The following is a 27,914-nucleotide window of genomic DNA, read 5'->3' on the forward strand; positions in this document are numbered from 1 at the left end:
CTTTTGGGAGCGCTTGTTTATCTTCCACAGCGCTGTGCAGGAAATACAGAGGAAGTGAGAACGGTGCTTCCTTTTGGAAAGAAACTCAAAAAACGACAGACGCCAGTAGTAAGTGTTATTACTTTCGTATAATTTAGCCCGCATTTACAGCTAAGGTTATTATTCATGCGATTTAGCTGAGAAACCCACAGAGGCTGAAAATGGTGGCTAAAGTTGAGTATATCTAATGTTGTCCCTTTGTAACATGATTTGCATACATGGGTTAAAAGTGTTCACACTGAACAATTACTCCTTTGTAAGCTTCCAGCAGAAAATGTTGGCTAATTAAGAAAACAGTGTACAAAATATTTGTTTTATTTCCATACTTTATTACAGATAATGGTTTTTTATTTTAAGCTAAATTTTGAGTAGAACTAGTAGATTTTATATTCTTGAAAAAATAAAGAGTTAAATACGTGTAGTACAGATGTAAATGTGAGCATGTGCCATTACAAAGTATGTGAATCGTCTTCAATGACTTCTACAGTCGTTGATCGTCTTCATGAGCTAATGTAGTCTACATTGTTTTCAAACCCCGCCCAGCCGCCACGTCAAAGACCGAGCCAGGAGCCCATAAACGAGCGCACCCCGTGGTTACACTGACAGACTGTCGGTGAATGAGATAAACAAAGAGCCGGCTACTTTCCAGGACAACAGTTGACGCTCCTCAAGCTTCTCGGCAACATGGAAACTGGTAGGTTAAATGTCACTGTGTCCCCTCTCAGTGTTTGTGGCTGCCTCGATGAGTGGAGCTTGCATTTGGTTGCAGGAGAATGACAGCTGACCGAGCTAACCCGTGCTAAAGTTAGCATTCACTGCGTTAGCATGCCGTCCATCTCTCTGTGAGCTAGGTTGACAGTTCACCCCCCCCGACGGGCTATGGGGTTGTCAGCACGGTGCCAACATCACAATCTTAAATACATTAATCCTGCTCCTCTGCTCAGGCGTTAGGAACTCTTTCCAGGAACGGGATTTATTAGCCAGAGGGTAGCTAGCTCGTCTTGGAAATGCCACAATGACTCTTTAAAGTCGGGGCCATTCATGGAAGTGAGAGTTCTGTTTGGGGAACCCTGCTTTTTACCCGAAAAGAGAATAGTTTTATTTATTTTTCAGTAGATCTCAATAACCACCCAAATCAGCCGAGAAATACTCCCTACTTTGTTTCACACCTCTTTTTATGCTTCTGGGCAAAGGTCGACTTTGAACTTGAACCTAAGATCTGTGTTAGCCAGGTGCTCTGATTTACACAGCAACATTTAACAATAAAAGATAAGTTGAAATTAAACAAATTAAAAACGTTAAGAATTTCAATATTGTCATTTTTTTTTTAATTGTAAAGTTGACAGCAACAATGACTACCTCCTAAGCCTGTTTCCTTTTTTTTTTTAAAGTCTGTATTCCAGCTTTATGGAGCAGTGACGGTCATAATAAAGTGCTTGGCTAATGTAAAGCCAGCTGTACGAGCACTGGTGTGTAAATTTGCAAGTCACCCTGGCTGCCTGTGCTTGGCCCCTCTCCATAGAAAGCCACCGTGATCTGTCCTCACCATTCATGCCCTCAGTTGTTGACTAAAAGCCTGGACAACTAACTTTATTTGGGCTGAGTCTTTCCCGTTTCTTCACACACACGCGCGCGCACACTCCCATCAGATTTTGTATTTAAATAAGCTGCTGGCTTTTACTATTACAGGCTGACCTTTTGACACATGTCCTCATCATCTATCCATACTGATCAATGTCATAACTTTTAGCTGTTGTGGCTTAAGGAAAACCGTGTTGCACTGACACATGACTGAGGCCGCACTCCCAGAATACTCTTTGCCTTAGGCTGGGTTCTACTTTTTTTTTTCTCCAATTTTTCTTTTTTTGATAACGCAGCAGCTAATGAGATTTGACACTGTCCTAATCTGTGATGGTCAGTGCATTTGAGCTTTGTGTTGATGGAAAATAACAGAATGCAGCTGAGCAAGAGGTTTGAACTCGAGGCAGCATGCATGACTAGGCAATGTCCCTCTCAATGTTTAATTGCTCTATGCTATTATTTGACGGAATAAAACACACACACACACACTAGTGCCAGTTTGATTCTGTGTGTGTGCGCGTGCACACCCCTCCTTACCCCCATCCAGTGGGACTGGACAGCCTTTCTAGTGCGTTCCTCTCACAGATGGAGCCAGATGAGTGATCCCAGCAGCCAGCTCTGACCAGCCCTCAGCTCCATGGGGCAACTTGTAGTAGTGCTACTACAAAGCTTTCTTCATTTTTGTCCTCTTTTGCTGGTACTGCCTCTCCATGTACCCAGAATATTCTTTATTCTTTATCAGAGGGCTAATCTTAATTGTATATGGTACCCTTTATAGATTCCAATGTAATCTCTGTGTGGACTGTGGAAAAAAGAAGTGAAGCACCAGGCGGTTATGGTGTTCAATAAAGCATATGCTCTTAGTTTATGACTATCGATCTGGTGTTAGAGGCATCATTCTGACATCTGAGTGCGTGAGTACTCGAAAGATAGCTCTTAAGTGGGAAGTGCGCATGCTTAAACCGCACAGTTGAGTCATGGGAATTGGAACAGTAGGAAATTCCACTTTTGGATGCAGACAATCTGTCTGAATGTCTAGCCGTGTAAGCTTTTCTATAATGTCCTAACTTTATTTGTCCTCCCTCTCCTTCCCTTTTTTTTTTTTTTCCTCTTCCCCATCACACTCCCTGTCTCCCACTTCTTGTTCCTAAAGGTTTGAGTCAAGAGAAGGTAGCCACCTTTGTTAAGCGGATGCGGTCTGAGCCGCGTTACCTGCTGGCCCAGAATGTGTCAACCTGCATCGACCCGTTGGAGGTGTGTCTTCACCGGCAGACTGTACAGGATACTGTGCACATCTTCCAGCACTCTATTCCCACAGAGGGCAAGCCCATCACCAACCAGAAAAACTCAGGTAGGACATGATGTAATGCAGTTACATACACATGTACTCTCCACAAGATGCATTTTTAAAGTGTTTGTATTAGGGCTGAATGGTTTGGGTAAGGTGTTCCTGAAATGCCCTGTTTCAGGGGGGGACTGGCCATCGCCCAAAAGCAAGCAAGCAGTTTATTTATATAGCACTTTCAGATCAGCCCCCAGCTGAACACAAAGTACTGTACACTTGACATGCCAAAATGATATATATGAATATATTAAAAAATAATATATAATATATATATATATATATATATATATATATATATATATATATATATATATATGGCGGTTTATCCTTCAAGCTCGGGTCCTCTACCAGAGGCCTGGGAGCTTGAGGGTCCCTCTGCAGTATCTTAGCTGTTCCCAGGACTGCGCTCTTCTGGACAGAGATCTCCGATGTTGTTCCTGGGATCTGCTGGAGCCACTCGCCTAGCTTGGGAGTCACCGCACCTAGTGCTCCGATTACCACGGGACCACCGTCACCTTCACCCTCCACATCCTCTCGAGCGCTTCTCTGAGCCCTTGGTATTTCTCCAGCTTCTCGTGTTCCTTCTTCCTGATATTGCTGTCATTCGGAACTACAGCCGTCTTCTTCTGTTTGTCTACCACCACTATGTCCGGTTGGTTAGCCACCACCATTTTGTCCGTCTGCATCTGGAAGTCCCACAGGATCTTAGCTCGGTCATTCTCCACCACCCTTGGGGGCATCTCCCATTTTGACCTCGGGACTTCCAGGTTATACTCGGCACAGATGTTCCTGTACACTATGCCGGCCACTTGGTTATGGCGCTCCATGTATGCCTTGCCTGCTAGCATCTTGCACCCTGCTGTTATGTGCTGGATTGTCTCTGGGGCATCTTTACACAGCCTGCACCTGGGGTCTTGCCTGGTGTGATAGACCCCAGCCTCTATGGATCTTGTACTCAGAGCTTGTTCTTGTGCTGCCATGATTAGTGCCTCTGTGCTGTCTTTCAGTCCAGCTTTGTCCAGCCACTGGTAGGATTTCTGGATATCAGCCACCTCCTCTATCTGCCGGTGGTACATACCGTGCAGGGGCCTGTCCTTCCATGATGGTTCCTCGCCTTCCTCCTCTTTCTTGGGTTTCTGCTGCCTGAGATATTCACTGAGCACGCTGTCAGTTGGGGCCATCTTCGTGATGTATTCGTGGATGTTTCTTGTCTCATCCTGGACTGTGGTGCTGACACTCACCAGTCCCCGGCCCCTTCCTTCCGCTTAGCATACAGCCTCAGGGTGCTGGACTTGGGGTGAAACCCTCCATGCATGGTAAGGAGCTTTCTTGTCTTTATGTCAGTGGCTTCTATCTCCTCCTTTGGCCAGCCTATTACCCCAGCAGGGTACCTGATCACGGGCAGGGCGTAGGTGTTGATGGCCCGGATCTTTGTTCTCACCGTTCAGCTGACTCCTCAGGACTTGCCTGACCCTCTGCAGGTACTTGGTGGTTGCAGCTTTCCTAGTGCCCTCTTCATGGTTCCCATTAAGCTTGCGGGATCCCCAGGTACTTGTAACTGTCCTCTATGTCTGCAATGTTGCCTTCTGGTAGTTCAATCCCTCAGTTCTGACTACCTTCCCTCTTTTTGTTACCATCCGACTACACTTCTCCAGTCCGAACGACATTCCAATGTCATTGCTGTATAGCCTGGTAGTGTGTATCAGTGAATCGATGTCTCGTTCACTCTTGGCATACAGCTTGATGTCATCCATGTACAGGAGGTGGCTGACAACCGCTCCGTTTCGTAGTTGGTATCCGTAGCCAGTCTTGTTAATGATCTCACTGAGGGGTTCAGGCCTATGCAGAACAGCAGTGGGGACAGAGCATCTCCTTGGTAGATCCCGCACTTGATGGTGACTTGTGCTATGGGCTTGGAGTTGGCCTCTAGTGTTGTACGCCACATCCCCATTGAGTTCCTGATGAAGGCTCTTAGGGTCCTGTTGATCTTGTACAATTCTAGGCATTCCAGTATCCAGCTGTGGGGCATTGAGTCATAGGCCTTCTTGTAATCAATCCAGGCAGTGCACAGGTTGGTCAGTCTGGTCTTGCAGTCTCGGCTGACCGTTCTGTCTACCAGTAGCTGGTGTTTTGCGCCTCTGGTATTCTTGCCAATCCCTTTCTGTGCCCCGCTCATGTATTGACCCATGTGCCTGTTCATCTTAGCCGATATGATGCCTGACAGGAGCTTCCATGTAGTACTGAGGCAGGTTATTGGTCGGTAGTTGGATGGGACCGGTCCCTTCTTGGGGTCCTTGGGGATCAGGACCGTCCGACCTTCGGTTAGCCATTCGGGTGTCTCTCGTTAACTAGCAGCTGGTTCATTTGTGCTGCCAGGCGCTCGTGGAGTGCAGTCAGCTTCTTCAGCCAGTAGGCGTGAACCATGTCGGGCCCTGGTGCTGTCCAACTCTTCATACTGGAGACCCTTTCTTGGATATCTGCCACTGTGATGGTTACTGGACCCTGTTCAGGAGGTCGCTATGGTCTGCCCTCAGATCCACTAGCCACTGAGCATTGCCGTTATGGGTTGCGTCCTTCTCCCATATGCTCTTCCAGTATTGCTCCGTCTCCAGCCTTGGTGGTGCTGTTCTGTTATTGTTCCTTGCCACTGAGAGTACACCTTTGCTGGTTCTGTGAAGAACAGCTGGTTTATTCTCCTGCCTTCTCTCTCTCTGGTGTACCTCCTCAAGCGGGTGGCCAAGGCTGTGAGTCTTTGCTTGGCAGTTTCCAAGGCCTCAGGTATGGACAGCTTGCTGTATTTCTTATGCACCTTCTTTGTCGCACCTTTCTGCAACTCCGTTAGTTGGCTAACCTCCTCCGTGCTACTTTGATCTTGCCCTCTAGCCTCCTTCTCCATGGAGAGAGAGAGGGAGAGAGATAAAGAGAGGGAGAAATGATTAGAGAAAATGACAGAGAGAGAGAGAGAAAGAGAAGAGAGAGAGAGAGGATTATTAAAATGACATTTAAAATAAATAAAATTAGCACATTAGATTAAAACAATAAAATCATTAAAATCAGGGTCAGACTGTGTCATAAGCCAAGGAGTAAAAATGGGTTTTAAGACGTGTTTTAAAAGTGGACAGTGAAGGGGCCTCTCTAATGTGCTGGGAAAGATTGTTCCACAGATTAGGAGCAGCAATAGAGAAGGCCCTGTCCCATCTGAGCTTTCTCTTGGACCTGGGTACCTCCAGGAGCAGCTTGTCAGCTGACCTGAGAGACCTGGGGGGTGAGTAAGGATGCAGAAGCTCAGAGAGGTAAGTTGGGGCAAGACCGTTTAAACATTTAAACACAAACATGAGAATTTTAAAATGAACTCTAAGATATACAGGCAGCCAATGGAGTGAAGTCAGGATGGGAGTTATGTGCTCTCTTTTACGAGCTCTGGTTAAAAGTCGTGCAGCAGCATTTTGGACCAGCTGCAGACGAGAGAGAAGATGCTGACTAACTCCACAATAGAGTGCATTACAGTAATCTAAACGACATGAAATAAAAGCATGGATTACCGTTTCAAGATGCAGCCTGGATAAAATAGGTCTTATCTTTGCCAAGCGCCTTAGATGATAAAAACTGGACTTGACAGTAGCCCTAATTTAAAATCACTGTCCATCTTAAAACCCAGGTTTGTAACAACAGATTTAACATACTCTGCCAGGGGTCCCAAATCAATAGCGGAGGGTACACAAGGTCCACTAGGACCAAACAGAATCACCTCAGTTTTGCTTGAATTACATCTTAGAAAGTTTAGGGACATCCAAGATTTAATGTCTTCTAGACATGCTAGAAGTGGCTTAATAGAGAAGGCCTCTTTCTGCTTCAGAGGCAGATAAATCTGACAGTCGTCAGCATAGCAGTGGAAGGATATTCCATGCCTTCTGAGGATGGTTCCCAGGGGCTGTAAATATAATGAAAAAAGCAGAGGCCCTAAAATTGAGCCCTGCTGGACCCCAGACTGAAAAGTGGCAGAGGAAGACTCGTACCCTAATAAGTTAACACTAAAAGTTCTGTCACAAAGATAAGACCTAAACCATTTCAAAGCAGTACCACGAATGCCTGCAAGATGGTGCAAGCGAGACAGTAAAATGTTGTGGTCTACAGTGTCAAAGGCAGCTGTTAGGTCAAGGAGGACAAGAACAACATGATTACCAGAATCACAGGAAAGGAGGATATCATTAAAAACCTTTAAGAGTGCTGACTCCATGCTATGAAAGTTTTTAAAACCTGATTGAAAGACCTCCAGGATACCATTCTCATTTAAAAAAATCCATCAATTGGCAGTGTACAATTTTCTCTAAGATTTTAGACATAAAGGACAACTTGGAGATGGGTCTGTAGTTAGCCAATACAGTGTGGTCCAGGGCAGGTTTCTTAAGCAAGGGTTGTACTACCGCATGCTTAAAATTAGCAGGGACTACACCAGATATTAAACTGCTGTTTATAACAGTAAGAACAGCCTGGCCTATGCTAGGAAAAATCTCCTTAAAAAATTGTGGTGGGACAGGATCATTTGGGGAACCAGAGGGCCTCAGGTGGCCGACCACATCCTCTAAATAAGAAAGAGTCACAGGCTCAAACTGGTTAAAAACAGCAGAGCAAGGGATCGAGACAGAGGGGTCAGACTCAGGGGAAGAAATGAGAGCCCGCGTGGTTGCAACCTTCTCAATGAAAAAACACATAAAATCATTAGACAGTTTATGAGAGGCCTCCAAACAGCCACTTTGTGGAGCATTTAAGACTGAGTCAATAGATTTAAATAACACACGTGGATTGTGACTGTTGGAGGAAATGATCTTAGAGAAATATTTTCTTTTAGCCTCTTTGACTGTATCCTGATAGAGGCACCAGCAGTCCTTTAGGATTTGAAGAGACACCTGCAGTTTGTCCCTCTTCCATCTGCGTTCAGCTCTACGACACTCCCTCCTCACAGCCCGAGTGACGTCATTAAACCAAGGGTCAGTTTTAGCCTTGGGCTTCCTGGTTTTTAATGGTGCCACAGAGTCCAGAATAGTAAGGCAAGAATATTGAAACCAGGAGCTGAGGTTCTCTGTGTCCAAGGGAGTACGATCGGCGGGGATAGATAGCTGGTTAAAAGCATTTGCGAACTGGGCAGCAGTGGAAGGGTTAATAATCCGACAGCGGCAAACAGGAGCGCTGGTTTGAACTGTAGTGCGTGAAAACACAGCATCAAATAATACAGCCATATGGTCAGAGAAAGCAGTGTCAGTCACTTCCATGTTAGACACAGGTAGACTGTGTGACAAGACCAGGTCTAGTGTGTGTCCGTGTTCGTGTGTGGGACCAGGTACGGACTGGACCAGATTAAGAGTCAATGAGGCTTAAACTCCTTCACCAGAGGTTTATCAGGGCAACAGACATGGATATTAAAATCTCCCACAATAAGAACGTGATCGTAGTTGGGCATAATCCCAGCTAGAAATTCTGAAAAGTCATTTATGAAATTCTTATTGTATTTAGGGGGACGATAAATAACAGCAAAGAGCACAGAGTTAGAGCGACTGACTTCAAAACACGTGAGCTCAAAGCTGGAAAACGAGGGCTGTAAAACACACTGTTTACATTTAAAATCCTTTTTAAAAACAACCGCCGTACCACCTCCTCTCCCTGATGTCCTTGGTGTGTTAAAATAGGAACAACCCGCTGGTAAAAGTTCAGATAAAGTACTGGACTCACCAGTGTTAAGCCAAGTCTCCGTGACACACATGAAGTCTAGTTTCCAGGAGATGAATGACTCATTCAGAATAAAAGATTTGTTCACCAGCGACCTGGCGTTTACCAGCCCAATCCTGACAGGAGCCGGGGATGAGGTAAAAGCCCCAGCGGCACAGGGAGTCCGACACAGCGGCCTCAGATTGCGGAGGTTCGCCCGGCGCACGTTGAGCCGAGGGGGACAGGGGTCACGGAGGAGCAGCGCATCATCCTGGCAGACCACGGGGATGAGGCAGGAATCCACAGGGTCCAGGAAACGTCGATGCACAAAAACTCCAGGAAATAATCTCTGTATTCCTTTGACGGTAGTGGGATGGTGCGCTAAAGAGATCTTGAGTTTAACCAGCCGACCACTGCGCCTACCCCGACGTCTTCGCCGGGGAGGTAGCATGACTGCACGGCATAGGCAAGTCGGGATATGTGACAGCAGCGGACACCATGAATTCTGACCTCCGTTAGAAAATGGAGCTGTATTTTGTCCAGAACTTCTGAGGTTCAGAAGCGATTGGCGATCGTACACCAGTAATGACCCGATTTCTTGAGTGACACACGACAGGAGCAATATAAAAACAAACAAAACTGACAGCAACAGACGAGCAGCCACGTACACCGGCGCCATCTTGGTCAGTATAGACACTTTAGAGTTTAGACACTTGGCACAAAAGGATTCAAGTTTCCAGCCATGTGCCCTTCACAGTGCCAGGTGGATGGCAAAAGTGATTTATGAAATCCCAAAACTATAGTCAATGATCACTAGAGACCACCTGATTCTTTATGTGTCAGAGTGCCACTTATTGTCTGTTTCATTTAGAAATTATTCCCATTTTAAGTTTTCATTGTCAAGTTTGCACCAGCCGCCAGTCACACATGCTCAGAATGTTTACACCTTGTTTGATGGTGATAAATAAACGTCTATGTGCAAAATATTTAGCAGTAACTTTTTATTAGAACATTTCATTTATATATTTAATATCAAGAAGCACGTGGATAATTTCTACATTTGCATTTGGATGTATTATTCTGGACCGTTGTACCTGTCAGTCAACCCAAACAGCTGCTTAAGACACTGAATTCAGTAATGTTGTATATTTGTCCTCACAGCGACATTTTACAGTTCAAACAATAGACAGTTAGTGATGTCATTTCTGAAGCAAATAGCAATTTATTTTCTAACATATGATTTGATTGCAGTTGTACATCGCAAACGATGAGTAGGCATGGCTGGATATTTGATTAATTATTGCCAGGAGTAGGAATCACAGTCTTAACTCAAAATTTGACAGTAATATGTAGCCGCTGATGATGATAATAATGCTATGATTATACAGTGATTCTGTAATAGTCAAAACATTACAGCTGATTCTTTACTCAAATGGAAAAAGATTTTCTATGGCAACCCCTAAAGGGGGCAGCTGAAAGAAGAGGGTTTGACCTGTTGCCTACCTGTTTGAACAATTGTTGTGTAAAACATTGCATTCATAAATCATTTCTGTACATAGCTGGACTGGAAGCAGCATTACTTTTTATTTCCTTAACCCTCTCAAGGCAGGCGTTGCAGATTTGCAACAGTTAAAACACTAACAACCTGATTACCCCACATACATATTTTATGAGTGGGGTTTTTTTTGATAATTTTCCCCAAATATCAGATTTTTCCTGTAACTAAAACTTAATTTGAGCCTGAGAGGGTTAAATTGTTAGAGGGACTGTATGTAATATGCAGGGGTGCACGGAAGTGGTCCACAGGTGCGCATGGGCTGTCAAAATAAAAGACGTGCACCAGATAAGAAGTTGCAACGCGCGTTTGCGTACATATAAAAGGCACTGTTTTTGTCCGCTAGAGTGGGATTTTCACGGCATATTCTGCACCATATCTGTGCGTTCATCATTTGTTTGAAGCCAGCTCACCTCCTGCAACCACTTTTCCGAGAATACGCGGTTCTTTTGCAGTTCGGACTTCTTCTGACATTTCTTTGGAGGTGGAGGAACACCAAAGTAATTGCTTGAAGGAGCTTGCTTCTTCGACATCTTTGAGAGTTCTAAACAAATGTCTGTCCCCCTCCAGAAAATCTTATGTACGCAAACGCCACACTCCCTTTTTCTGAGCTTGTCATCATTTATAGTTTTTCCATGAAATGTAAGATTTGCATTGTGTTTACATATTTTTCTCACTGGAATAACGAGTTTATTTTCCCCTTTTTAGCATGTTTCACTTGCACAGTTTGTCATTAACCTCTGGTAGGTCAGCTGACACATCTTTGGGTTGCTTTCTTTAAACTGAAATCTTGTTCTAGTATGTGGATTTCAGCACCTCACAGCCTTCATGAGAGATCCAGCTGGAATGACTCATGTGTTGGTGGGGACGGTGTGGGCTACCAAAGTTAGTCTTGCCTCAAAAATAGATTAAATGAGAAAGAAATGATAGACTTGGGCCATCTCTAAGACAATCCATGCCAGGCACATTAAAACAGAAGGCTGCTGTTTAGAAACAGATGAATTCATGTATCAGCCCCTGTTGACAGCCATTGCTGCCAGTTTATTTCTGCATTCAACAAATTTAAAACCTTAAATTTCCACCAATCATGAATTAATGAACCACCCAATCGGTCTCAGCTGCAGAAATCCTGGTCCACTACAGCCCTGTTAATCATTGAAGGGAAGGGATCTAATTAAACAAGCGATTCTAGTCTTTCAAGTTTTTTGTGATACTTGTTATCATCACAAGCACACAAGCACGGCTTTATATTGCTGTTTGCGTATTAAGCCTTTACTAACCTGCATATTTCTAAATCTGTTTTCTCTTAATCACTAGGGAGATGTTGGATCTTCTCGTGCCTCAACGTCATGCGACTGCCCTTCATGAAAAAGTTTAACATAGAGGAGTTTGAGTTTAGTCAGTCCTATCTATTTTTCTGGGACAAGGTAAGACACACAGTAACACCACACATTGGTTATGGTTGTGGGCTTTTTCACTCCTTTATTATTATTAATATTTTGTACATTTTGGTGATGTAACATTCTGGTAAATGGATGTTTTCTGTTGTTTTGGAGTTGGGACACTATGTGTGCATGCATGTGCCACTGGTGTGGTGTTATTATGCTGCACCTTTCTACTATACAGTCATTGTCCCACCTAAAACCCTCTTTTGTGCGTTGTCAGTGCTCCACCCGGACCAACGTCATGGTGACACCTTGGTGATTTTTTTTTTTTTCTTTTTAAATGCCGTCATCTTTCTCTTTTAAACTGTGTGTATTTTTAGCAGGCCCATCATAAACACACCCCTTCTTTGTGGCAGGTGCCAGACATGGGAGCTTCAGCTACTGTGATATTAGTTGTAAACAAAGAAACAGTAGAACTCTCCTTAAGTTATCAGCTATTGCATTAGATTTTTAACTAATTTCAATAAAGTCTTAAATGAAAACAAATTTTAACAAATTACAGTTGATGACAGTACCTTTTTAAATATGTAATAAGTCTAATGATAGCTGAACGATGCCTCTCTGGTACCTTTTTTGTTGTTTTTCTTCTTCTTTGGTTTTGTTTCAAGTCTCATGTGGTCGACTGTCTACTTTGACAGTCTCTGTTGTTGTTATCTCTCAGATCGAGCGTTGTTACTACTTCCTTCAAGCCTGTGTGGAGACAGCACAGAGGAAAGAGCCAGTGGATGGACGCCTGGTCCAGTTTCTTCTCTCCAATCCAACTAATGATGGAGGGCAGTGGGACATGCTGGTCAATCTCATTGGTTAGTTCTTATCATGACACAGTGGTTCATGTTAAGTTCATTGAATAACCTGTGTATTCTAGTTAATTTTATACTAGAAAGTGAGCTTCATTGGTTTTAAAATCTCCGGCTTGTTATTGACTTAAAAATAATATTATTTAATTTATTTTTTTAATGCTGTGCTGTCTACAGAGAAGTATGGTGTTATTCCAAAGAAATGCTTCCCGGAGTCACACAGCTCAGAGGCCTCACGCAGAATGAATGACATCCTCAATCATAAGGTACATTTGCACACTTCCTTCAGTTCAAACAAAGTAAATGGAGCTCACATATAACTCCAGCAATAAGTCTCATAACGCCAGTGAGCCCGTCCTGACTGTTTACCTCATGATGTGTTGCAGCTGAGAGAATACTGCCTAAGACTGAGGAACATGGTGGCCAGCGATGCCAGTAAAGCCGAACTGTCTGAAGCTATGGACAGCATGATAGAGGAGGTGAGATTGAAATCGCATGTGCAGTTTCTTTGTTTGCTTGTGTTTTTCTCAGAGCACTGCAAACTTTTATAGGAACACAGTTTGTGTGTGAATGAAGGAACTTCTAAATAAGCGTGGGACCTCTAGAGCAGTTCCCTGCTCAAAGTGTGCTACTTCCCAAAAATTCAGGAACTCTAAGGGCTGAGATCGCCTGGCTGAATGCCCAGGTTATTTGCTAGGTGGTAGCATCATATACCCTCTCAGCTACCCCAGTACCTCCAAAAATTATGTTTCAGGTAAAAATAAAAAATACAAATGGTTAACCAATAGAAGAGTGTGTGAAAAGCCATTGTGAGTTCTCAGGTACATTTTTACTGACGAGTTGTGTGTAAGCTCCGGTTCCTGTCCGCAGCTTTAATTTTTTCTTTTCACTCAGTGTTATTTCTTCTTATTAACTGATCATTTTCATCCTAGTTGATCCATGGATGTGAGGTGATATCTGCCTGATAATTTTCCTGGCAGATTTGTTTTGTGTTTTAAGCCCATGTAAAGTTGAAACATGATGATCTTGTGTGCTGGTTGTTAAAATTTTATAAAGCCTGGTATGAATATTTGGACAAGAAGTCAACTTGTACACAGTAGTATTTGTTAGCACTGAAACTGCTGTCTAGTCTGCTTTCCAGCTAGACTAATTACATGTAAGCTTCATTCATCAGCAGATTTAAAGACATAGCTTTGAGGGGGTTCTCGTCTTTAATTGATCAGAGTTGTGACAGGTGGACAGATTTGATGGCGGCAGCAGTGGAAATAAAAGCAGAAGTGTGTAAAAGAGAGCAGAAGTTGGTAGTTCTGTTGTAGTTTTAGGGAAGTAAGAAGTCAACAAGTAAGACCTGCAGAGACACAGAAGTGTTGAAAGCAAATGGAAAATGTGTAGCTTTTGTAACATTGTTCCACTTTTACCAGAAGAGGGAGCTGTCAAATAATACATAACTGAGACGAGAAATGTTTAGCCAGAAGAGATGCTCAAAGCAGGCTGTATGTATTCAGTGTGTCTATGAACACTAATATTAGATTGATTAAACATTAGCAGGTGATGTGTTCAATTTCTATATGAAGTTGTCAGTAACTTTTAAGTTATTACAAAGCAATAGTTTCAGTTTGTGACATCTAGTATGTAGGTATCAAAATTTCACAAGTCCAATAGGAGAATTTTAGATTTTTAAGTTGTAATGATAAATAATCGGTTTTATAGAAATGCATTTATAATATCCCAGCGCTATAGTTAAACATCAGTGCACGTTGCAGAGACATGCATTTGCAGACAAGGTAAAGGGAGAACACAATACTCTATATAAAAAAAAAAAGAGTAAACAAAACAAAAGCATTTGTTGGCTTCAGGCTCATAACACTGACAACATCTTGTTTATAAATGATTAAGGAGAGGTTTCCCTTAAATAGAACCAGACAAATGCCAACATTTGTCTGCAGATTCATGATAACATTTGTTTTTCTTACATTGCTCATTCATGTTGGACTTTTTGTAAAGAAAGTAAATGCATCTTGGGCCTTCTTTTTTTTTTTTTTTTTTTTTTTTTTTTTCCCCCACTTTCTCTAATATGCAGACAGTGTTTTGACCTACATTTTGTGTTTGTGTCAATTCACCTGCACACTACGTCTCATGTGACAAAGTTGCTGATAGTGATCTTGTTTATGGAACAGTCCGACGTCTAATGCTGGACGATGATGCTGGTTTACCTCAAAGAGACAATACAATGAGAGGTGTGCAGGTACATGTAAACAAACACATGCAACACGTCATGAGCATAACACGTGTTTAAGGGACTACATGTGGTACACAGTGTGCTTGCGTGTGTGCTTTCTGAACACTGGGCAAATTGCACTATGTAGGTGTGAAGCTTTATTCACTGCTCTTGTGTATGTGGGTGGGTCAATCGATCAATCAGTCAAGCTTCCGTTGAGACAATTGGGTCCGGTTAAGCAGCTTTTGTTGTCAGCTGTTAGGTCGTATTGTGCTGCTGGCTGTTTGCTTGTTTAAACAGTCGCTCGGTAGATGCCCAGCCATCAACACAAAGACATGTACATCCACAAACACATGCTGTGCAAGAGTAAAGGTGGAGGACCGGGTGGGAGGACAGAGGTTTGTCAGCATGTTTGTATGTACACCTGGAAGTGTTTTGTTTTGTGAAGCACCACACTCATTTATTTTTATTTTTTACAAAAGGGAACCAAATTATTCTGATCACGGTTCATAACGGGATGCTCCCAGCAAATGCAATAAGGGAATAAATGTTAAATGTCTTTAAACTTTGTTGATTCTGTGAATGGGGTTATACCATAGTTTCTGTATTTGATCATAAGTATTCTCCATGGTTTGCTGAGATGAGTAATGAGTTTTGCTTTCACCATCATAACAGACATTTGTTTGGATGGTTTACTTGAAGTGTCGAGGTGTCTTTTTTATTTATTTATTGCTTATCAGCAGAAATTGTATAATGACTCTTATATCCATCCATCCATCCACTTGTCCAGTTCATTGATTATGTTTAAACAATTAGTCACTTAAGATTTGTTACTTTTTCTTTCTTTTTTAATTTGTAACTTGGAACGTCATTGGGTCAGCACATGGGTTAGCACTCCCAGAAAGAAGGTCCTGGGTTCGAATCCGCCACCTGGCTGAGGCCTTTCTGTATCTAGATATGAGGGCATGTTGTTCACGGGTTCTCTCAGAGTACTCTGGCTTGGTCCTACAGTCCATTCTCCATTAGCCCTGGGACAGATTGGCGCCCTGTCAAGGGTCTACCCTGCCTCTGCCTTGTGACAGCTGGGATTGGCCCCACCCCCATGTTGCTGTAGCTTTAACAACATTCCTAAATAGTAGCTCTGTAAATTAGGACCAAGATGATAAACTTTCGATGACGGACATTTTACCAGAGGCTTTGCAGCCAGTTCACAATACCACCATCCAATGCCAATCGTGAGCCCAAGTTCATGCAGAACAGGCAGGCTTTAAGAAACCTGTGTTTAAGATTAAAAATTCACTGTTTATTTCATCTCGTTTAGAACCAAAACAGTGTTTGTGGACACAAGAACCCTGTGTACCTCCAGACTTCTGTCTGGAAACACAGTGTTACCTCTGCATGCTCATGTGCATTTGCATCCATGTGTTCACATGTGTTTCTCGGGATTAAAGTGCCATGCCAGTCCTACTTGGATGCATGTGGAAGTGATGCTGTCCACCCGCCATACGTGGCGGCTGCGATTGTGCCCTGGTCTTCATCACCAAGCCCCACACACAGTCCCGTGACAGAAACCCTGGGTCGGTGCTTCTGCTTCCACTTACTGTACCTGGGGTGTGCTTGATTTGAATGAATCTCTTTGCGTGTGAAGAATCAAGTCTTGTGTGTGTGTGTGTGTGTGTGTGTGTGTGTGTGTGTGTGTGTGTGTGTTAACACTGCTCAGGCACATTGACTCAAACCACATAACATTTATCTAAGAACCTTGGCAAAAGAGGCTTAACCCACTTCATAATGCACCTGCAGAAACGGCGTTCAAATCACCGCTGTGCACTGACAGTTTGTCGTTATTGTCGCTAGGATTCCTGTGTCCATACGAGTGTTGTTGAGGCAGCCTTCTTCTTTCATGCTCTCTCAGATGTGCATCGGGGTTTCTCTTCTGTCACTTGTGTGGACAAGTAGACAGTACAAAGGCACAATCACTGGAAACTATACATGCACATGCAGCACTTCACACACATGAAACATACACAGATGGTATTCCTCACGCCACCACCGTACCCTTTCCATGCTCCATTGCGTCATGGAATCAGAAACACCATGTGCGGCTCTGCTCTTGGCTCTGAATACAGAGAGAGTGATTCTTAAGACAAGTCTAATTTACGAGACAGCCATCAACTCGCAGAGGAACCCTCTTACCACAGCTCACACGCCCTGCGCTGCAGGCTGTTGGCTCAGTTGATTTGTTGTTCGATGTGGGTGGGTTCCTACATATGTCTTTGTTACCGGCTGCAGTTGTTGCAGCCTCAGAATAGACACTTTAGAGTTGTACACCCACATTTCTTGAATTTTTTTTTTTTTTTTTTTTTTCATGCACAATTGCAGGAATTTAACAATGCCCACATGTGTTGCATGTTTACAAAACATGGAAGTTTAATCAAAACCTCACTCATTTTTATCCAAACTGTTTGCATGGTGTCATTTGCTTACACTCACAAGTCCAGCTTCTAGACAATGGTTATAAATTTATCTCAGAGTAGCAACGAGGTGCATGTTTTTCCTCAATTCGGCAAATCGTGCCAATCCAAGAACATTTTCAAATGTATGTTTTAACCCTTTCCTCCATAAAGATGACTTTTGATGCCCTCCTCTGTATTCTCAATGAGTTTTGACGCTTAGATGTAAATGTATATCCATAAAGACATGGTTTCTATTCAGTGACCATTAGAATGGGATACGGGTTAACACCAGTAAAGCTGATCACCCTCACTAACTTCTGATACACACTCAGTCATTTTGTTCTGAAAGCAGGCCTGATATGACCGAAACCACTCAGTTGTTAAAGCAGAAACAAGGATTGCAGGTTAAAGCCGTTGCTATAGCATGTTACAAATGTGGAAGATTTTAGTTTTACATGTATTGACGGCTAAAATAAATTTTACTGTCAACAAGGTGTGGTTTATGTACCAACTTTTGTGAATTATTCTTAGATTGCAATGATATTAAATGTGAAAATTGCTTTTAAATCCTTTCAGTTTTTGTGTATGTTGTACTTGGCATCCTGAGTCGAGCCAACTCGGGCCAGTGTCTTCAACACTGGAGCGCAGATGCTATCAAACATTAGCCAGGGTTAGCCCCAATAGCGTGCATTCAGCTCATTGTTTGTACCAAGACATGCAAACTCACTATGTCACAGAATGGAGACAGACCTGAGGTGGGTCTTCCGCTAGAGACTGATGAGCTGAAAAGAAAGCCGCATGTTGACAAACTCCATCATAATCACTTACAACAGCTGGTTCCTGAAACCTGTTAACAGTTCAGATGTTTAGAATATTAAGATATGAATGACATGGCTGTTGAAGTTAGAATCTAAACACAGATCGAGCCCTGCAGATTTTTATGAACAACGCATGTTGGGTTTAGGAAAGAATTGAGGGGCTTTGGCTCGGATCATTGTAAACTGTCTCAAAATAGGAATTTACAAATCTTTAGACAGTTTAACTCACTGAAGTGGTTTCTGAGAGTCAAATTAGAAAAAGCTTGCAATGTGGAGCTGAGCAAATTAATTTCAAACTTACTCTGACATTATCAAATCAGACACATTACATTGAGGTGTGAAAAAGAGAGGTTGCTATTCTGTATCTCTCCCCCACCTGTCCCTCTTCCCCCATCACTCATGCATGTCAGTCACTGAGGCAGCAGGTGTTTCTATGTTGATCCTGCTCTGATGTCATTGTTGCTGTTTATTCTCTTGACTAAGGTCTCCTCTCCTCACAGTCGCTTTACTTACATTGCCAGGTCCAATGACAATGTACGAGGCAGGTGTATGCGTCAGGGCATCAGAAAGCCAAAAATTGTAAAGAGAGTGAAAATGTTTCAATTTGTCAGGAGAGATTAAATGCAGGAACTGGAGGAAAAGGTAGTGGAGCCCGGCGGGTGGTTTTTAAGACCTAACGAGTGGATGGACACCCTGGTGTGTCCTCCTGCCCACAGAGCAGTCTAAATAAAGTGGCTGAATTGGGAACAAAGTAGTTCGGAGGTGTGGGGAGCTTAAGCAGATGCTTTTGTTGACTCAGCGCAAGTGTGTATTTTTGTGTGCGTCTGTATTTTTGTGACTTTACACATTTCTGTAACAAAGAGGGGATTGGTTTGTTTGTTTAAGACTGGCCTGAATTTATGCCTTTTTTCCACTATGTGAGCATTTCTGGAGTGGGGCTCCTACATTCTACTTTATATAATGGGATATTTAAAATGTGTGTAAGGGTCAGGAAAGCGCTGCCACAGGAGCTGGGTTTCCTTTAGTCCTTTAACACACACACTGCCAAGGCAATGTGTCACTGTCTAGTGGCCCTTTTTATCTACCGCAAATAATGGTCTCGATACAATGATTAATTTCTCAGTCCCTTATTAATCATATTTCATAGGAAAAGTATGTGCTCAGTCTTGGGAAAAGAACAGAGGATGGGAGTATTGAAAAGCTTAAGGGGGAAATTCCAGAGATAGCTATATCAGGGGTTAGGAGGGCCAGATTGACAGACGGCCCAGTCCAAACAACCTGATTTAGCCCACGAGAACTCACTCTGAACTTCTGCACTGAAGGAAGACGCACATGGCGGAAGGGCAAAGGGGTGTGTGCTGCAAGTGGAAAAGAATGGAAGCGCAGCAGTGGGAAAATGCAGGGATAATTGGAAGAGGTCTTGGTACTCATCAAGGGTATGCAGGGATGGACCGCAGATGTTTGCAAATTAGGAATATTGAATATACAGGCTCAAGTGAAAGCAGTGGCTCCCTCCGTCTCTGTAGTTGAGGTGAATTGGTAGGAATCTCTGCTTGCCTTATTAAAATGTAGAGTTTGCTGAAACGCGCCATGTTTGCTTTAAACTGCCTACAAATGTTAAATAGACTTTAAAGCCAAACCTTTATCTAAACTGTCTTTGTGCTGTGCAGGTTTTCCGAGTGGCCAGTGTTTGTCTAGGCAGCCCTCCTGAGACCATCTGTTGGGAGTACAGGGACAAGGATAAGAACTTCAATCGCATGGGACCGCTCACTCCTCAGGAGTTCTACAGGAAGCATGTGAAACCCCTATACAACATTCAGGACAAAGTAAGTGACCCCCCCCCCCTTGGACACCACAGATGGAAAGCCTGTAGGTTTCTGTGGTCTTTGTGTTGCTGTAGAAACTTTGATCTCGTATGGTTATTTCCACTATCCTCAGGTCTGCCTTGTAAATGACCCTCGACCCCAGAATCCTTATGGAAAGCTGTACAGTGTCGAGTTCTTGGGTAACATGGTTGGTGGTCGCAGCACTCTGTACAACAACCAGCCCATCCAGCTACTGAAAAAAGCTGCAGCTGCGTCCATAAAGGATGGAGAGGTACGTTGTCACAAGTGGGCACAACTCCAGGCACAGATGTGTGCACAACTGTGATTATTTTTTCTTTTTTTTTCTTTCCACCCATCGTAGGCCGTGTGGTTCGGTTGTGACGTTGGGAAACATTTCCACAGCAAGCTGGGCATTAATGACATGAATGTGTGAGTATAACTGAGGGATGTACAGCGTATGAACTAGTCTCGAATAGTGTTGAAGTAGCGATTTATCTTAAAATAAACTTTGGCATACCAAACAAAGAAACTGGGTTTTTCCCCATTCTCTTACACTGAAAGGATTAGAGGAACAGCGGGAGTGTCTACAGCAAACAAAGTTTTGTTCACTTGACTGTGGTAAAGGTATCTTTAAAAAGCCTAAACAACAAAGGGAACATTTTTATCTGTGCCACATCTTCATTTGACCAGACCAGACAACATCTGCCTTTTTGAGGTGTCCATATCCCCACGCAGGAAAAGTGCCCATCTTTGCCCTTCAGGTGCAGCAGCAGCAGCATCTGTGTCTGAGTTGCTGGCGCCAGGCTTAAATTTGCCCGCTGAACCAAACCAGCATGGTGCCGAATGTCTGGTTTCATCTGCACTGAAGCTCATCTTTCACACAGATCTCTTCTTGTAACAGTACATTATAACTGGAATGAGGCTGAGGCTTAATGTGGCCTCATTTCTAGACAGTCATGCTCAAGGTGGAAATGAAACAGCGGGCTGCCTTTTTAGCAGCAAAATCCCAGCTTATGAAGGCAGCGTGTTTTTTGGCTTTTTATGGTCATTACATCTCTTCCCACTGTTCCTGTCAGAAACGGATTTTATTATTAGAAAATGACAAATCACAAATGCATTAAACAATTTTTTGTCATAAGTGTGTAGAGGAGCTGGAGTTATCACTTGATTTTGTGCATTTCATACAGGTTCAACCATGAGCTTGTGTTTGGGGTTTCAGTGAAGAACCTTTCAAAGGCAGAGAGACTGATATATGGCGACTCTCTCATGACCCATGCAATGATTCTCACCGCTGTCACAGACAAGGTACGCTCACACAATCATGCAGCACAGGTATGTGACTGTTTGGTACACTCATGTATACATGCAGTACTTATACAAACTGTCCAGCGAAGATACACACACTGAGAATTTCCCAAGGTTTATTGTATGAAAGTCTTGCCGTGTGTTTACACTGCTTTAATCCTCTGCAGTTTTTTGTAGTGCTGTCAATTTCCCCCCTTTTTAAGTAACAACAGCTGTCAGGACACTTTCTTTCCTCTTGTCTCACTGTTATCTCCCATTGTCTCTTGTTCTTCTTGTTCTCTCTCAGGATGGAAAAGAAGCCTATGAAAAGTGGAGGGTGGAAAACTCCTGGGGTGATGACCGTGGCAACAAAGGTAACACAAAACCCTCTTGCTGGAGAGCAGAAGCCTGATTTCTTTAATGTGACGCTGATTGTCGACTGTCTGGTCGGGTGATTAAACTCTTCCTGTTTGTGTTCCTTAAATTAAAAACAGGGTCTTGAACTTGTAATTGGTTATGTTCCTCTTCACCTCAACAGAAACGCAGGGGGACTTAATTTAAAAAAATAAAAATAATAAGAGTTATGAAATTTACAGAGCTTAAGGTTGACACAAATTATGCATGTTTATTCAAAAAAGGAATTGGCTTCAGTCTCATAATTGTGTGCAAATATCTGCACTTCTGCATGGCAGGTTATAGCAGAGGAAATAAGGAATGTTGGATAAAGCAACACAGCTCACGGGCAACAGTTTAATCTTTCTTTCTGGACTCGAGTCAGGAATGTCAGGCCCTTTGTTGGTCAGCACTGAATATTTAGGGGCCAAACTGTCAGCTAAAGCTAGCCTGACTGTATGAATGCTTCTCAGGCACAGATATCAAAAATAGTAATTTCCCAAACATGGGAAATAAGTGTTTCTCATTATTGTCTCAATATCTACTAATATTTAGTAATGCATAAATAAAACAACAGAATTTGACTCACCAAATGTGGAGAACAGTCTTCTTGGAAAGACTTACTATAATCAAAGATCCAGCAGGCTGACTTATCTGTCAGATAATTTATTTTTTACATAAATCTCCAAAAGCCAGCAATACCAGAAACATGTTTGAGAGGTCCAGTTCATTAATTTCATTAATAATCAGGCCTTTTACATGTGTGTCTGTGGAAACTGGCTCAACTGGCTATTTGAGGTACTGCATGCATGAGAGTTGAAGTTTGACTGAAAAACTAGAGTGGTGTATGACGGTGTTTTTGATGGTTGGATATTCAGAACAACAGTTCATTCAACAACACTAATCTATTAATTAATTAGCTAATTTTAATGCATTTTAATATACAGTGCCATGTATAACTAATGTCCACTAGTCTTAGGGGGAGCTGAAAGCTATCCCAGCTGTCTTAGGGTGAGAGGCAGGGTACACCTTGGACAGGTTGCCAGTCTGCAGGGATACCAGATAGACACAGACAACCATTCACACTCACTTTCACACCTGTGGGTCAATTTAGTTACCAGTTAACCAAACTCCATGTCTTTGGACTGCGAGAGGAAGCCGGAGTACCCACGCAATACATGGGGAGAACATGCAAACTCCACATAGAAAGACCCTAACCTGATGGTGGAATTGAACACGGGACCTTCTTGCCATGAGGCAACAGTCTTAACCACCGTGCCACCTGCCTTAAATGATCCTATCAGTGTGAATTGAATACAGGCCCAGCAGTTAGGCATCCAAGTGGAAATGGCATGAAATATCCATACCAGCATATATGATTATACTGCACATTTTAATGTGCTTTTAAAGTTATTAGAGCTAAAGGTAAATGTTAAAAATAGAGACACGCATAGCAGAAGCTGAGGGCTGAAATGTTTCAAATGGTGTGTTTTGGTCGTCAGCTGTTGACATGCAGACATGGAGACCTTGGACTGTCTAACACACCAGAAGCGTACAAAGAATTTAAACTTTTGAACCACGGTTTATTTTTTAGTGGTCTAGTTGTTTTATTTTTAAACCACATATTAGATTTAATTTTGATAACCTGAGTCAGTCTTGGTCAAACTACCAATAAAGCATTTTGAGGCATCATGGAAAACTGTAGGGTGTCTGTCATTAAGTAGGTTTGGCTTCCTTTATCCAACACATCAGCCCTCCACACCACTGCCCCAGATGGCTGTTGCTATGCCCACTATTTTATTTATTTATTTTCCTAATCTTCCTCTGATCTTCTCTCCCTTACCGCCCTGTTACTGAGCTTGGGCTTCCACTCCAAATTATGTGAGAGTATTTAAGGTCAGTGGTGGATCGTCTCGTGACACACACACAGACATACAGTACAAGATGTACACACAATGAGACGCACACTTACTCTCAATATTTGCTTGAACCCACAAACCTTAGTGACTGTTGAGAAAACATGTGAAAACCCCTCAGTCAAATGAAATGTATTTCATGCATATCTTATTCCATAAACACCAGCAGATGGGGGAAGGCCAGGGCCCCCAGCCCCTCCACAGCCAAATTAATAAAGTTTTTTTTTTGTTTTTTTGTTTTTTTTTTGAGAAGAAAAGTCTGAGAAGTGGAGTTCACTGGGGAATCTGGAGGCTTTGTTTGTTTGACAAAAGCTGAGGGGAGAAAAGAAGGGAAGTAGACGTGGAGACAATTTGGGAAAATGACAAAGAACTGAAGAAATTAAAGAATAGTGACCAAAAGAAGGAAGCCAAGAACGAAAGTGCTTGTAAGATTTCCAAAGACTTGATGTCTCCCTTTAGATCTTTTAATATTCCTTCTAACCATAAAAGGATCTCTCAGGAGAGATTTAACTTTCCATTTCCTTCATCTTTAATCCTTCAAACAGACGTTGTTATGGCTCCGCTCACTTTACAACTCGAACTTTTTACACCATTTAAGAGTAAAATTTGGCCACAATCGCTGAGAGTTTGATATGGGTTTAAAGATTCTGTAGAAGATTTGTTATTTTCACCCAAACAGTTATCTGTTCTTTAGTCCTATAAAGTAAACTGTAACATTTTAAATTTATAAAACTCCTTTTGGCTGCTCCCTTGTCACAAGGTGTCGCCACAACAACCTGACACAACCTCAAAGTGGATTTGTCTTCACCGGGAATTAAAGTGGCAACCTTTCACTTGCCAAGGGAATTTGTAAACCATTACACTATGAAGGAGCCCAAGTGTTTAAATAAATAAACAAATAAATATAATTTTAATAACATTGATCCATTCATTCTCTTCCACTTGTTTATTACTTTATGCTGCAAAACTCGAGAAGCTGAAGTGACCCTGTGGAGTCTACACAAGTGACTGACTCCATTGCACACATTTATACTTGTGCACTGCTCTGCAATTTCACCACCAAAGTTTCTCTCTTCCGAGTTGATCCATAGAAAGATGCATCGGAAGAAACAACAGTACTGAATGGTCGGCTGTTGCAGGCTGTGCCGTCGTGGCTTGTACGGCTACAAGTAATATGGGTACAGCTGCAGTGCGATTACTCAGGTGGTGAACTCGTGATGGTCAGAAAGTCGAGTATAGAAGGCTGTACATTTGTGACCCTCAAGTAGGTTTTTCACAGCAGCTATTTCAAGTGTTGTTAATGGCATTGGCAGAGGTTCACATCATTATTAATCTAATAAGTAACAAGTGTTTACCCACTGTGTCAGGTTAAAAGGTCTGTGGTGACCACCTTGGCTATCTAGTGGATGGCCAATTTTCAGCCATTCACCACCATAGTAGGTAAATGGCTCTATTGGCTAACTTGCAAGATTGTTTTTTGGGGATGGGGACGTTTGTTTGTTTGTTTTAAAATCAGACACACTGCCATGTGAGTGCTACATGTTATCTTCAGTGTAGAAAGTGGTATTTGTGATCGTAGGGTTAAAAAAGTTGTAAATGTTCAAAAATGTGGCAGCTAGCATGGCAAAATGCAGCATTAGTCGTGCTGATAAGGAAAACGGCTAGCCGTTTGTTGTTTTTTTTTAAATAAACAATGAAAGTGAATACACGGTGTATATAGTGTTAGTCATGCTTTTAGGCATTTAGCAATTTATTTCAGTAGTTAGATTTTGCAAAACGAGAGAAAAATGGCTATTTTTAAATATCTAAATCATTGTCACTTCACTTTTTTTTTTTTTTTTTTTTTTTTTTTTTTTTTTTTTTTTTTGTTCCCCAATATGGATTAAAATCACAGCTCCTCGGGGCCAGATTGCGTCCTTTGTTCAGAATAGGTGGCTCGCTTGCACTACACCCATCTGGTCTGAGACAGGACACTCAGCCTATCCCAAAAAACAAATAACACCCAACATTCACACACACACTATGCCACCCAACACGTGGGTTCCAGGAAGCTCACATCAATACACACATGGTTACTGCAGTGAGAACCAGGCAGTATGCCATGTGAGATTTGCGTACTTGGAAGAACACGGATACACAACACACACGCCATCCCGATACATTGTTTTGAACTGTGCACGTTCTTGCGGTTACCCTGACGTCTTTGATAAGTCAACTTGACAGTTGGAGGGACGCACTTGTTTGCTCAATTCCGAACACAAGAGAAAGGGTGGGGGGGGAAGGAAAAAAGGAAGAGCTGGAGCAAAAAGGTGGTATGAAGAAGGGGGGGAAAGAAAAGTAAATGAATTTTGAATTCAGTGTTTCCAGTTCTAATCCAGCTTCCCATATGGGCCAGTTCAGCACTAGGTCTGAGCTGCTCTGGTTTCACCGAGCTTCTAGCCTCTTTTATTTATGCGGAAGACGAACACAGACATCTTTGATTTTAATTAATCGTTTCAGTGTGGGGCTAGATTCTCATCCAGAAAGTGATCAGGTTATCCCAGCATCCTTTCAGTGTAAGCTCAAGGTAAACTCACAGGAATCTGAACTCATTCATGTTGACCTTGTACGGCTGCACACAGGGACACAGGGAGAGGGAAGCAGACATTGTTTGGTTTTATCAGGGTGTGCATGCAGAGCTGATAGCTAAAGTGCTGAATGCATGCCGTACTGAAGGGTGGGATAGTGTGAACTATAACGGGCGGGGGTCCTTCGTGTCTGCAAAAAGCTCTTTTGCCTGTTGAACAATAGTTTAAAACTAAAGAGCACTTAGCAGGATTTCAAACATGCATGCATCAACAAAGTGTGCTGGACCATTCTGTTGAATTGTTCTTCCTCTCTACTCCTCCCCTTGCAATGAAAGAAGCATAACTGCATTATCGCTAGATTAATAAAATAAGCCACTTTGTGAGTCTGTGTAGTGCTGTCTACCTGCAAGAATTATTTGGAAATAAGTGGATCCCCCCCAAAAAAGCTAGTATTTGAAGAATTTTACAGCAGCTACACTAAAATATTTGCTTTGTTCCCATATTCATAAAAATCTTATTTAAAAAAAAAAAAAAAAAAAAAAAAAAAAAAACTAGGTGCATATTCGATTGTGATCTGGGCACAAGAGATGTTGATAAATAATGCTAACTGGCCTCATTTCCTGAGTTCTGCTAAACAATTTCCATTATCATGTAAGTTTTCCATTTCAAGGAGAGAGTAGGCTTCTTATCCAGCTCGGTCTGGGTGTAGCTGCTGCTGCTATTGACAGATGTTGGGAGCTGGATGAACGTGCCATTGTAAAGCTTTCTGATGTGTTCAGCCGTTGCTTTCGGTGTTAAACATAAGAGCTGAAGGACCATTCTGCCACACATGAGTTGGCCTATTATTTTTATGATATTCCTTTATAAAAAAAAACCCCACATTTTTCATTGTTTGTGTTTTGGCCAAATTCTTCATTTTCTATTAAATAGATATACTGAAAGATAAATGTTTCAACATGGGGCTGGACTCAGAAGGACTGAAGATTCTTTAGTGGGCGACAAAATTGTTAATTTTAACTGTGGAAATGATCTCATCATCAAATGTATAAGAGACGAGAGACAATAATGAGAAACAGTTGTACATCTTTGCAAAAAACAACAACAAAAAATTTCAAAAAAAAACCTAGACGGGATTCATGCCAGTGATCAAAATCGGTCAAAAACAGAGATGTGTTTTCATGCTTGTGTTGAGATATTTTGGTTGTCTAAAATACATTACGTTTGTTGGTTGGTTGGTTGGTTGGTTGGTTGGTTGGTTGGTTGGTTGGTTGGTTGGTTGGTTGGTTGGGTTTTTTTGGGGGGGGGGTTTTGGTTTTTTGTTGCTTTTCAGCCACCTGTTTCTACCACAAAATGTGCAAACCTTCTAGTGAATTTCAAACCAGACTGCTGTGACTCTCATTGTGTGGTTTCACATTTTTGCCATTTTAAACAGTTAATCGATTTTTACATGTAAAAAAGGTTTTAGGTAAAGTTAAACCCTAGACCTATCATATTTATCTAATTCTTGACCAGAATCTGATTGAAGTTTGCTCCTTGTTTTGGTAATTTGTTGAAAACACTCAGTCTTCTGCTGAGTACTGGCATCACAAGAAGAATCCAAGCTGCTGACCTGATGTCTTCCTGTCTCTGTAGGTTACCTGATAATGACGGATGACTGGTTCTCTGAGTATGTTTACGAGGTGGTGGTAGACAAGAGGTTCCTGACCGGTGATGTCCTAGAAGTGATGCAACAGGATCCTATCGTACTTCCTGCCTGGGACCCGATGGGATCCCTGGCATAGCTAGAGAAATCTAGGTTTTAGCCCCACCCTCTGGTCAATTTGACTCCGCCCTATTCCTCAGCTGCTTTTACCTCGCCAACATTTCCCCAACACCTCCTTCCAAAACGGCCTGTACTTCTAGAAAAAATAATAAAGATTTTTTTCTTTTTTTACCAGACTGCCTTTGTCTTTTGTCTATTTTTCTTTCTTTCTC

The 27,914-nt window shown here is 42.4% G+C and overlaps 1 protein-coding gene across 1 annotated transcript; it reads left to right on the forward strand.

Annotated features, from left to right (window-relative positions):
* Positions 1-27,878, forward strand: blmh (bleomycin hydrolase). The gene is made up of 13 exons (XM_031754592.2): positions 1-108; positions 583-733; positions 2,774-2,971; positions 11,541-11,650; positions 12,330-12,471; positions 12,643-12,731; positions 12,852-12,944; positions 19,625-19,780; positions 19,893-20,051; positions 20,142-20,209; positions 20,968-21,085; positions 21,372-21,438; positions 27,573-27,878. Exons 2-13 carry the CDS (start codon positions 724-726, stop codon positions 27,719-27,721), a joined length of 1,359 nt encoding a protein of 452 aa, XP_031610452.1. The 5' UTR covers positions 1-108; positions 583-723; the 3' UTR covers positions 27,722-27,878.
* The last annotated feature ends 36 nt before the right edge of the window (positions 27,879-27,914 follow it).

This window comes from Oreochromis aureus, linkage group 14 (genome assembly GCF_013358895.1).
Source record: "Oreochromis aureus strain Israel breed Guangdong linkage group 14, ZZ_aureus, whole genome shotgun sequence".
Taxonomy (NCBI): domain Eukaryota; kingdom Metazoa; phylum Chordata; class Actinopteri; order Cichliformes; family Cichlidae; genus Oreochromis; species Oreochromis aureus.